The sequence below is a fragment of the Dendronephthya gigantea genome, unplaced genomic scaffold (genome assembly GCF_004324835.1).
Source record: "Dendronephthya gigantea isolate DGI-Jeju-01 unplaced genomic scaffold, DenGig_1.0 000068F, whole genome shotgun sequence".
NCBI classification, from domain to species: Eukaryota; Metazoa; Cnidaria; class Anthozoa; order Malacalcyonacea; family Nephtheidae; genus Dendronephthya; species Dendronephthya gigantea.
The window spans coordinates 124,907-136,458 of record NW_021163078.1 but is presented as its reverse complement, the minus strand read 5'-3'; the positions used below and the strand labels follow the sequence as shown (position 1 = coordinate 136,458).

The following is an 11,552-nucleotide window of genomic DNA, read 5'->3' as shown; positions in this document are numbered from 1 at the left end:
AACGTCCCATTTTAGCCAAAATACAAAACATTTTGTTTTAGGCCTCTCAGTTCCCGCCTCGCCGCGTGTATAAGGCACGTATAAGAGGCCTAAGGAAAGAGCCATTCCCCCGATGGATCGCGGGCTCTGGTTTCGAGATTGCACCGAAATATGATAACCAGCCAACCAGGCTAAAACATTGTTGCGTAATATCATTGACTTCAAATCAAGTCGCAACGCTCTGTCGCATGGTTTGCAACCACAGATAAGACACAAATTCGAAAAGAACTAGGAATAGTCAATGAAGGTGAGTTATTCTCGAGTCGCAATAGGTTGCTGGAAACTGCCAAGGTGATGATTATATTAAGCTATAGCTTTACGTTTACGACGTTTACGGCAAACGCCAAACTGGTAATAAATTTGGTATCTTAACTCCACTATCTTAAATATGCAACAATTTCGCTAAACCACAAACGTTCATAAAACTCGTGATGTTCAGCAGTAATGTAAGAAAGCTATAGACTTTTTCTGATGTGATATGTTTTTAGCGAAGCAACAAATTCAGCTTTGCCGTTTATGTCTAACTCGCCGTATAAGATTTAATGCTTGAACGGCTGTGAGTATGCAGTCGACCACTTCAAAGAAAGCGGCCGTCGATACGATGCCGGAAGAATTTGAAAACGCAATAATATTTTTATGGTTACGCGTACCATTCACACATATCCGGGGTTTTCGCCCACTAAAAATGGAAGAATCTGAAAACGCTCTCCAGAGTGGAAGAATTTGAAGACGACAGCTGAGTGGATACGTGTAGACGGCTGTGCGGGAATTGCCGGATAAATTTGAAAACGATGACGTCGCGTATAAAATCGCTGCCATATTATCATTAATATTTGTTTCAAGTCTTGCTGCAGTAGCTGCACACTTTAAGATAGTGGAGTTATAACACACAGTTTATTAGCAGTTTGGTATTTTCCGTAAACGTCAAGCTAAAGGTCTCTAATGTTGACCTTTGGAATGAATGCAGCCCTGTTGACTGTGCTGGAATTTCAGCGTTGTTCTGACTATTAACCGTCGTTTTTTCTAAATGGCCCGATTTATACAAGAGACTGATCATCTAGACGAACTTTGGAAAGCGAAAGATAGTTCGTCTTCTACTTCGTCTGTGTGTAAACACGGGCAACAAAAAGAATTATCGTAAAACCGCGGTAACAGTTTGTTAGTATTCATAGTTAGTTTGCATAATTTATTTGTGTTTAATCTCTTTATTGCAACAAAAGGGCTATAAGAAATTGAAAAAGTGTATATAATAATAATAAAATACACATACACAGCACAGTATGTATAATCGCTAAGCTAGTCTTCTCGAAATTGGAAACAGATGCGTGCTGCTATTGTGTCCAGAAGCCTTCAAGCATTTATTCGAGTACGTCCTTCGATGTCAATGTCGTCAAGATGTTTTAGTATGCAAACTCCACTATCCGATCAACCACGAACAATGAAAATCGAAAATGGAGAAAAGGTTAGTGGTACTCGGCATCGCCATTCATATCTTTCCGCTTACCACTTGCACACTTCGAAGGTTCCTGGGGTGGGCTTCTCTTCCTAGCACCCCCTCAATTCTAAACACTAGCCTTGTTTTACACATGTCATAATGTCGAGAAGACACGGGTCGTACAAATCGTGAAATCCGTCATTTGATACGAGTTTTGTCTTCACAAATAGTTAACATTTTTTCGCATAAACTAACATCTGCATTATATTCTTTACTTTTTATGTAGGTTCAACCGACTTATTCGCCGCAAGAGATGACCCGTCGCCAGGACATGATACGTCAGCACATGGAGACGGCTGGTCTAGACGCATGTGTATTTACATCGTACCACAACGTTTACTACTTTAGCGATTTTCTGTACTGCAAGTTTGGGAGGAATTATGCCTACATCGTTACACCAGAGAAAGCAATTAGCGTCTCTGCATGTGAGTACTACAAAAAGTGCTACTGCAACGAAATTTTCGACCTTATTTTTGTTAGCCTAAAAATATTCAGTCTTTTATTAACATTTTGATGTATATATGACTTTGGTACCTTAAGTTGACTAATTTTGTCCTTAAACCCCGGTATCAGATGCCAACTTTTATACCCGCCATGTTTGCTGCATGTGACGTCATAACGAGTACCGATATCTCTATTCTCAAAGCTTACCTATGGCAATATATATAGCATGTGTGTTGCCCACTTCAAATTTTCGAGCTTGAGACCAAGAACCAAATCATTTTGTTTTGAAATGGAAGTTAATTCTTCTAACTAACAAATATTCAAGGAATGCCTGGTAAAGGGTTTGAAAATTTATGCCGATTTGTTAGAAAATTCGAATTAGTCTAAAAGCCCGTCTGACAGCGATACTGAATTACTACAGTGTGAATGAACCATATATCCATATATCAGTAAATATCTTCAAACGAATTTAAGTGAGTAACAAATCTAGGCATTATATGCACACATTACACAGTCTAGCGATATATATGTAAGAGGGCTATATAGGTGTTCACATTGGTCTTACTCAATTTCAATATACTTGTAAAATTGTTAGTGAATGCCGATGAAAGAAAACTTTGCTAGGAAACGTAAAATAACTTTGTTTTTTCAGTAAAAGAAGACGATGGCAATGATATGGTGTATGCTATGCGATATATTCCAGCAAACCATAAACAGAAATATGATACAACACTATTGTAAATAACACTGTTTTGCAATCGCGTTTTGAAATGTATCACACAGGTCCATTTATCTATATAAATACTCAAGAATTTTTCCAATTTGCTTGGAACTTCAATGTCTTAAGAACCGACACTGGCCATGCACACAGAGACACCAATTAAGGCCAATATCACTATATCTTTTTAAATTCAATATGTGCGCACCGGCGAAGTATCTTCGCATTGATGATAATGATACTAATTAAACCATGCAGCCTCGGCCTATTTTAGCACAAATTGCCTTACTGATTTTTGCAGTGCCGTAGCTAGAGCGCTTAATTGGGGGGTGGAGTTATATACTCATATATTAATGCTTACGTATAACAGGAACAGGGACAAGCGTACAAAGAAATCAGTCGGGCAAAAGTCATAAGACGAATATATGAATAATATTCAACCCTCCAATTAAGTTTCTGGCGACGCCTACGGCCCTAAACTCTGGTATAATTCGATAAATATTTGCCCAACTTTTCTAGAATCAAATGGCTTTTTAAGGGGACACTTTCCCCCGCCCCGTACGCTCTGAACGTGGTTAATTTCATAACATATGTCTTAAATATTTTCATTGCTACAGGTATTGATTACGGTCAACCATGGCGACGGACGTTTGGAGAAAATATCGTTTACACAGACTGGCACAAGGACAATTTCTTTCATGCAGTAAAACAAGAGGTTTGCCTTATAGTAATAGATTTGATTATCACTAATGCTGAACACTCAGAACTTTACCCCAGTGAACTGCTTTAGCTGCTTTACCTCAGTTTGAGAAATACTCCACAAGGGCGCAAATGCTAATTTCTTTCTTGGGGCTGCTCGCGAAGGACAGACAGGATGTATTCTTTACTATTCATCGCATGTTGCAAAATATGCATGGGGGTAACATTCAACTTTTGAGACCGGGATAAAATGTTGCAATTCAATTATTTTCAATCAACTTTCTGTATAAAGGCAGAAAAACCCGAAGTTGGTAAAAACAGGATTGACCTATTACCCTCACAAATATGATTGCCACATGTTGTTATAATTAAATGTTTTAGCTTAATCAAATAGCTGTATTATAACGCCGTTGAGATAAAACACGTTTGTGGAGTGGATCACACATTGTCTGAAATGAACCATCGGCTTTAGTGTCTATGTCCAGATTACATATGGTCTCATATTGTGCAGTGAGCTGTCATTAACATATGAAAAGAATATCCTTAAGGCCCACATACACCGGACGCGATTCGCCAAAGCAACGCGAATTTTCAGCTTTTTGAAGCAAATAAATTCAATTCTGGAAGGAAATTTTGAAAGCTATGGGGCCCAGGAAACGTCAAAATTTGCTATCCTCAACGAATGATCAAGAATACAATAACATAATCAAGAAACATTTGAATAACATAATCATTTGAAACTCAAAAATTCGTAAAAATCGCGTCGCGTTAGCGGATCGCGTCCCGGTGTTTAATACTTCATTCTTTTGTATTTGAGCAATTCAACATGTCCAGATGTTTGCAGAGGACAGCTCTGAATGAAAGTTAAAATGTCCCTTCGCGCGAAAATTATCGCCAGTGCCAGTGGAGAATCGGCCTTAGGGGCTGTTTACATGAGCCCGGTTACCCGAGATTCAACGAAGCGTGAGATGATTTTGAGGTATTAAAATGAGCAGATAACATGCCTGGCAGTCGTATAATCACCACAACAATAGCATGTGCTTTTTTGGTGTCATGAAAACTTATTTCAATGCCTCAAATACCCCAATACCAATACCAATACCGGGCTCATGTAAACAGCCCCTTAGAACGGAGTCAGTGGACTGTTTCCGTTCAATGGACTGTTCTAAAGTTTAAACTAATTATTTTGATATGTTCAGTTAGGTGATGCAAAACATGTTGGCCTCGAATTTGACGTCGTGCCTATCGACGAGTATACAAAATTTTCTGAAGCTTTGCCGAACGCAAAATTTACAGATGTTGGTGAATCTACAATGCGCATGCGCATGATCAAATCTAACGAAGAAATTGAATTAATTAAGCAAGGTGCAAGAATTGCTGACCTAGGTGGTGAAGCCATTAAAAATGTGATAACAGAGGGTGTACGAGAACACGAGGTGGCCCTTGCGGGGACTGATGCCATGGTTAGAGAGATTGCAAGGACTTATCCACATCAAGAACTGCGGGACAGTAAGTGTCGTATAAGTAGAACCAGATTAATAATCTTAAAATTGAAGGGCTATAAAAAAGAGTGGTATGTTAAAAAATACATCGAGTCATTCATATGCGTACAGCATATGAAAAACGAAATAAAAATTGACAGGCTTTACAGTATGATGTGATAAAATTTAATGATTTAATCCTTATGCAGTATGAAAGAGCAGATATTTAGTTTCCCAATGATACCTCATACCTTTTGTTACTAACCACAAAAATAATAAAATATTTCTAAAACGAAAATTAGTGATCGAATTAGTCAAACTTGCCCGTCTGAAGGCAAAACGAAGCAAATTTGAGCTTTGATGCGTGCATGCGATAGCATGTTTGTCTCAGTTCCATTCCCAGCGGTCAAAGAATGTGGTTTGAGAGCCCTATGTATTTGTGTTTATTCTATAATATCTTTTACCCGCACTTTTTTGTTATGACTAATATCAATTTAGAATTGTACAGAAACATGACATGGTTTTCTGACTACTATTTCAGCATGGGTTTGGTTTCAATCTGGCATTAACACAGATGGTGCCCATAATCCAGTGACAAGCCGCCAACTTCAAAAAGGGGACATTCTTAGCATGAACTGTTTTCCTATCGTTCAAGGGTATGTTTTTAACTATCATTTACCTTGTGTTCAGAAGCAGAAAATCAAACTCTTCCCCACTCTTTCCCACTCTTGCTCAAACTAGTGTCCAGTTTTTTCTGTTACAAAATGCGCGCCTTGTAAAAACAATATGGTGTCCAGGCCAAAGCGCACATTATCCGTCATTATGCAAACCTTTACGTTTTGTCGACGAATTTGCGGTTCGATGTGGAAAAAATCATTTAAACAGGAGGCGAAAGACAATAGCCTCTACGAGGTTAAGATTAAAGAGGTTCATCAAAAAAATAAACGTGTTCGTACTTCGTAACCATTTTAAAGGATAACAAGACGCCTGTTCTGTAACTCCGGCGTACGTGTCAGTCTTTAATATAAAGCTTCTGAACATAAACAATACAGTTCATAAATTCATATTCATTTAGATGCCTTGCGAACCTAAATGTTCGATTGCGAAATTCAGAAGCACATCGTACTTTAAAAAGTATAGAAGTTCAATTGTTCAAAAATGCAAATAAACCACATGATACATTTGCTTTGTCCTACAGTTTGCCTTTGGAATTCGCGCTAATGCAGTTATATTAAATCTTCATCCTGTGCAAACTACGCCCATACACGACCACATCTTGTTAAACGGCGAAATAGCAGCAATATTATTAAAATAGGACCAGAATCTACATGTATTAAATATATTCTTACCCCAATTCAATCTAAACGTAATCGAACAGCATGAAAAGAACGGTTTATTTGTTCCGAGACAAGACTGGGACGTAGATAAATATGGTCACATACACATTTCAAATACTAGTATATTTCGCGCCATTACACGCTTGCGACGAGGAAAAATAAAAAAACAAAAACAAAACAAAACCGAGTAATTAATGTGTACTGCAGCAGTGTAGCCTGTATGGCATTCCTGACGCTATTTACAGAATATATTTAGACAGCATTTATCAGGCTATCAAATTTGTCAAAATATACACAACACTGTGGTATGTATACAGTAATTAAAGAATACAAGGTAAAAATATGAAATTCGCTTGCCAACCTCGTACCCAAAAAAGACCCAGGGTACGAGGTTGTTCTCTTGCTTGCTTATCTCGTACGTAAATGCCTCCATTCTGAGTGTGTTCACATCACCAACAGCAGAGACTGCATTATTCATGACGAGAACAATATATGCAAATAACCTGCAGTTCATTGCCATCGGTCCGAAATTCACATCAAAATACGTGCCAAAACATGTAGATTTCAAGTCCGAATGTAAGGAAAAGAAATATTGTTTGGTGGAAGCAGTACAAGGAGTTTTCCCGCAACTTCTGCTCTAAACGTCGATTTTTGACCAATATTCTTATATAGCCCGCAACATTCAACCCCGGAAGTCCGACTCCGGGATAGAGAATCCGACGATGCAAACTGTTTGGTCCGGCAGATCGTACCTCAGATAGAAGAGTTGAAATCTCATTAATCGTCAGGAACTCTGAAATTGTGACATCATCGACGAATTTCCAATGATTTAAATTTTGTATTAAGTGACTTTAACTCCAAGTCATTTATCAATATTAAGAATAGGACAATTCCCAGCTTTGTTCCCTGAGGGACCCCTCCATTTACAAAAGCCCAATCAGAACTAAAACCATCGATATTCACAGACTGGCGACGATTAGAAAGTCGCGAATCCATAGAACCAGTGACTCTTGACCCCATGCAAGCCAAAGCAATTTTCTAACGAAAACTTTGTGGTTAATGCCATCAAAGGCTTTGCTGAAATCCACAAAACAAATCCTAAGAAAACGAGACAGAGTGCCCAACGTTTTAAGCCAATTGTTGACCAAGGCAGAAAGTCGTTGATGTTCCCTTTAAGCATCCAAATTGCTGCAGGTCGATTTTATGTTTAATATCATCCAACATTCAATTAACGACGAAATCTTCAAGGATGTTTGATAAATTTGCTGTGAGATCGGACGGAGCTCGAATTCACAGCTTGCAATCTGGGTCTTGGGAATCGATGTAATATTAGTATCTTTGTAGATCAAAGGCACCTCTCCAGTAGATAAAGATGTATTAAAAATGGTGGAAACAGGATCTAGCAGTTCATATGCAAACAGCTTGAGAATACGGTTAGGGATACCGTCAGGACTGTGTGATTTAGAGGTGCTAACCCTTATATAGCAGTTTTTCACAAACTCTTCAGGTGCGATGGTAGGTACAGGACTGGAAGTTAGGAGATACGCTGGCAAAAAGGAAAGGTCCAGCTGTGGAAGGTCAGAACTGACACTAACAAAATGGTCATTCAACAACTGGGCCAGATGTTTGCCAGAAAGAGTCACACCGTCTTTAAGCACTATTTATGGCGTTGGTTGATGGTTTCTTCTTAAGGGAAGTTCCACCATTTACTTGGATTACTAGATTTAGGGTTCTCTACTTTATTAGCATAGTATGAACGCTTACACACTAATATTTCATTTCTTACTTTCCATCGATAATGGCGCCAGAGCTGCTGGTCTCCCGAGTAGAAAGCTCTCTGTCTCTCGACTATATACTGTTTTAAAGCTGGAGTAATCCACGGCTTTTCCGTACTGTGGAGCTTAATTACTTTAGTTGGAAAGTGTAAGTCAATTCCTGAAATAATTTATGGGTTAAGGAAAAGGCGAACTCTGAGGCAGATGCAGCGTTTTCAACATTTGCAAATCATGCAAAAGTTTTCGTTTAATTTTAGATCCTGCGTTCTTTATATGTTTTCTTGAGAAAAAATATTCAGCGGATCCATCAGGGAGACATTGAAATCATTTGTATCCCTTGAAATTTTTAAAACAGAATAAATCGTGATTTTTAGTACAAGACCCCTTTCAGACAAATGTTTGGTATCAGTACGGTACTAAACTTGTCAATTTATTCTTTTTCATAGGCACTATGTTGCTCTGGAACGAACCCTATTTTGTGATCACGTGCCAAGCGATCGCCACATGGAACTGTGGGAAATCAACTGTATGGTTCATCGCCGGGGGATAGAATTAATTAAGCCTGGGGTAAAATGTTGTGACATCGCTCACGAACTAAACGAAATCTATCGGAAACATGGACTTCTCGGATACCGAATTTTTGGCTACGGTCATTCGTTTGGAGTGATTAACCATTACTACGGTCGCGAAGCTGGTTTGGAACTTCGCGAGCATGTCGAGACAGTGTTACAGCCCAATATGGTCATCTCGATGGAGCCGCATATAACAATACCAGAGGGGGAGCCAGGGGCCGGGGCGTACAGAGAGCATGATATCTTGGTGATCAAGGAGGATAGCACGGAAAATATTACGAAATTCCCGTTCGGTCCTGAACACAACGTTGTTAAAAATTAAATATTACAATAGACCCATAGGCAATCCAAATATGCGTGATAATTTAAGCGTGATTTGAACTTCTAATATTATTCTTACACCATGCTGAAAAATTGCCGAAAAAATTCTTGCGTTCAAACTACCACGCATAATGGGGCTGCCTATGATAGACCATGTATATCGCAAATAACCAATTGAGAAAAACGGAAAAGTCTGCAAAAACTATGGTGGAGAGCGCATGTCAGTTATCAATTAATTAAAGTTTATTACTTACAATTTGAGTTGTTTGGCAAATTTAGCCTCACCCTCAGGGTCTTCTACATCCATAGAATAAGTTGGATAAAGTTTTCTTTTTATCTCTTTCACATCTACCAAAAGAAGAAAATCGCAGCAAAAATCGTATTACACCAAGTACTTCACTTGATTGTTATGATGAGATTCACCATCGATTGTTTATCAAGAAAAGATTGAATAATTGTTAGATTTTTTTTTTGAATTTTGAAGTTAAAATGCTTTCTTCTCAAAGTGCATATCTAGAGTATCAAACAAGATGTTTTTAAGCAGCTGCAGTGCTAATAATGGTTTTGAGTAAGTCATTCAGTGTTTATAAACGACTCAACGAAACCCAGGCAGTGTCAGTTCTACTTGGAAAGATTGCGATTTGAGATTGCGATTGAGATGACGTGAAATTCGCTTCTATAATTGCGATCGTTCGTGAAGCGAATTTACACGAAGAAGGTGTTGTCTCAATTACCCAGTAATTCCAAACTGATTCTTCAATCAACTCGGTTATTCCCAACTAATCCGACTACTTTGTTTGCTATTAAAGCGCAAACGTTTTAACCCTGCAATTTTAAGTAGCTTCCAATTGAATTGATAAAGAGCATGCTACGCAGTGAAGTAAATAATACTGTACAGACTAATTATAGTTGATAAGAATAAGCATTATTTGACATGAATACATAAGCTCCTATGGCTGGTTGTATGGAAAGAGTAATTGAATTATACCAATTATACCTATTAATTACAGGCTAATAAGAATCGACATGTATTTCGAGAGTTCACTGCTATTTAATAATTATTGGATGAGGTTGAGCGTGATATTGCGCCAACCGAGGCCCTAATAGTTCTCAATATCACGCGAAAACCGAATTTAATAATTATTTTATTATTCACCTGATTAAATGGTAGTAAAGAAGTAGAGGTTGACAAGATGCTCTGGAACGAATTATCTTTATTTCAAAATTACAATAACATTTTAATTGACTGAATATGCGTCAGTAAAAATTATTACGGTTACTAAAGTAACACACAATCGTCACTTTAACTAAATAACGAATAACGTCCTTCTCTAAATTATATTTCATCAGAAAAAAATTCTTCAAAAAAGTGTCATGACTCATGGCCTCATGGCTGCAACTGATGTTTTTACTGAAAAAAGTTAAAGGAACAATTTTGAAAGTTAAAAGTTTTTTTGTTTTCCGTGTGGGTGTTTTGCATTATAAACTCTTCTTGCGAAAGGCTGAATATAGGAGATGACTGATGGTTACTCCGGCCAGGTAACTCATTATTAGCCCCTACGCATTCTGATGACAATGATGTTGACATTTGTCTCTTCGTGGATATGTCTGTTTTACAATAACTTCGAATACTGCTTTCGTTTTTATGCCCACTTACCGACATGATGTGCCTAGCCTCGAAGCCAGATCTATCAAGCACTGTAACTGCCGTTGCTCTGATTGAGTGATTTGTATATGTTTTGGGCAGATTCGCTTCCTGCGAGATTCTTTTCATTTTGTCTCCAAGAGAACGTTCCCCCACCACCATGTTGTCATACCATACGGGTTGAGAGTCGTCAATGTTTTTCTTGGGTCGTTGAAACAGATATTCGTTTAATGGGTTCAAATGTTGGGTATACAACTCGAAGGAAGCTACAGGACAGTGCGGACCAGAGTTTTCAAGCATAATACCTCCGTCCAAACCGTCGTCATTCTCTCGTCGGTTTTTTGTCAGTTCGTCGGTTGTTTTTCGGACATATTTATTCCCGTTTGCATCAGTAATCACCGAGAAGTCAGTTTTCTTTAGCTGACGAAGATTTTGTCTCCCACGACGGCCAAAGTATAGCATTACTTCAAAGAAGACTTTGTTTTGAAGTGTTACAGGATGCTCTATGTCAAATATACCACATGAATACAGCTTTTGAAAGTCCTCTTGACATATCGGTTGTTTATGTTCGACTTTGGCAAGACCTTCTCGTTTAAGCTCGACACATTTTGCGCTAAAAACTTTGTTGGCTTCGTAAAATGCTGGATCATTTATGATGTTTATGTTCCGAGTGGATAGAAAGTGTCTATTTAAACCAAATCTCAAGCAATTCAGGGTGCTTTTGCTGTATGCTGTGCCGTCTTCTTTTCGAGCTTCGATATAGAATAATTTCAAAACTTCAGTTCAGCTAAAGTGTCTTTCTCGTAAGGTTCATTCAATTTCTTCTCTTTTAAATATGTTGTAAATATGTTCAAAGCGTGCTTTGTTGCTTTCTTAGTATTATTTGCATCTTTGTCGTCCCAAAAGCTTTTGAATGTCGCTTGTAGAAACAGAAGCGAACCTCGCCATATTTGTTCAGTTTTTCAAAAAATAAACAGCTTTTACTGGCGTCAACAATTTTCATAACTATTATTTGCAGATATGACG

The 11,552-nt window shown here is 38.1% G+C and overlaps 2 protein-coding genes across 2 annotated transcripts; one reads left to right on the top strand and one right to left on the bottom strand.

Moving 5' to 3' along the window:
• Positions 1–176: 176 nt before the first annotated feature.
• On the top strand, positions 177–10,860 carry LOC114531122 (creatinase-like). Its single transcript, XM_028552770.1, has 7 exons — positions 177–286; positions 1,361–1,501; positions 1,761–1,959; positions 3,314–3,411; positions 4,595–4,904; positions 5,418–5,532; positions 8,435–10,860. The coding sequence occupies exons 1-7, from the start codon at positions 281–283 to the stop codon at positions 8,880–8,882; spliced, it is 1,317 nt and encodes a 438-aa protein (XP_028408571.1). The 5' UTR covers positions 177–280; the 3' UTR covers positions 8,883–10,860.
• On the bottom strand, positions 10,180–11,485 carry LOC114531052 (uncharacterized protein KIAA1958-like; the record flags this gene model as incomplete). The annotated part of the gene is given in 3 exon segments (XM_028552695.1): positions 10,180–10,188; positions 10,539–11,312; positions 11,315–11,485. Coding segments are annotated over 3 exon segments (954 nt in total), but the record flags the coding sequence as incomplete, so codon positions are not given.
• Positions 11,486–11,552: the final 67 nt, after the last annotated feature.

What these genes read in the sequence shown, in the direction of transcription:
- LOC114531122 (XM_028552770.1), top strand. An exon ending in AAATCGAAAATGGAGAAAAG is followed by an intron (nt 1,502 to 1,760) that starts GTTAGTGGTACT and finishes CTTTTTATGTAG; the next exon opens with GTTCAACCGACTTATTCGCC. An exon ending in AGCAATTAGCGTCTCTGCAT is followed by an intron (nt 1,960 to 3,313) that starts GTGAGTACTACA and finishes TCATTGCTACAG; the next exon opens with GTATTGATTACGGTCAACCA.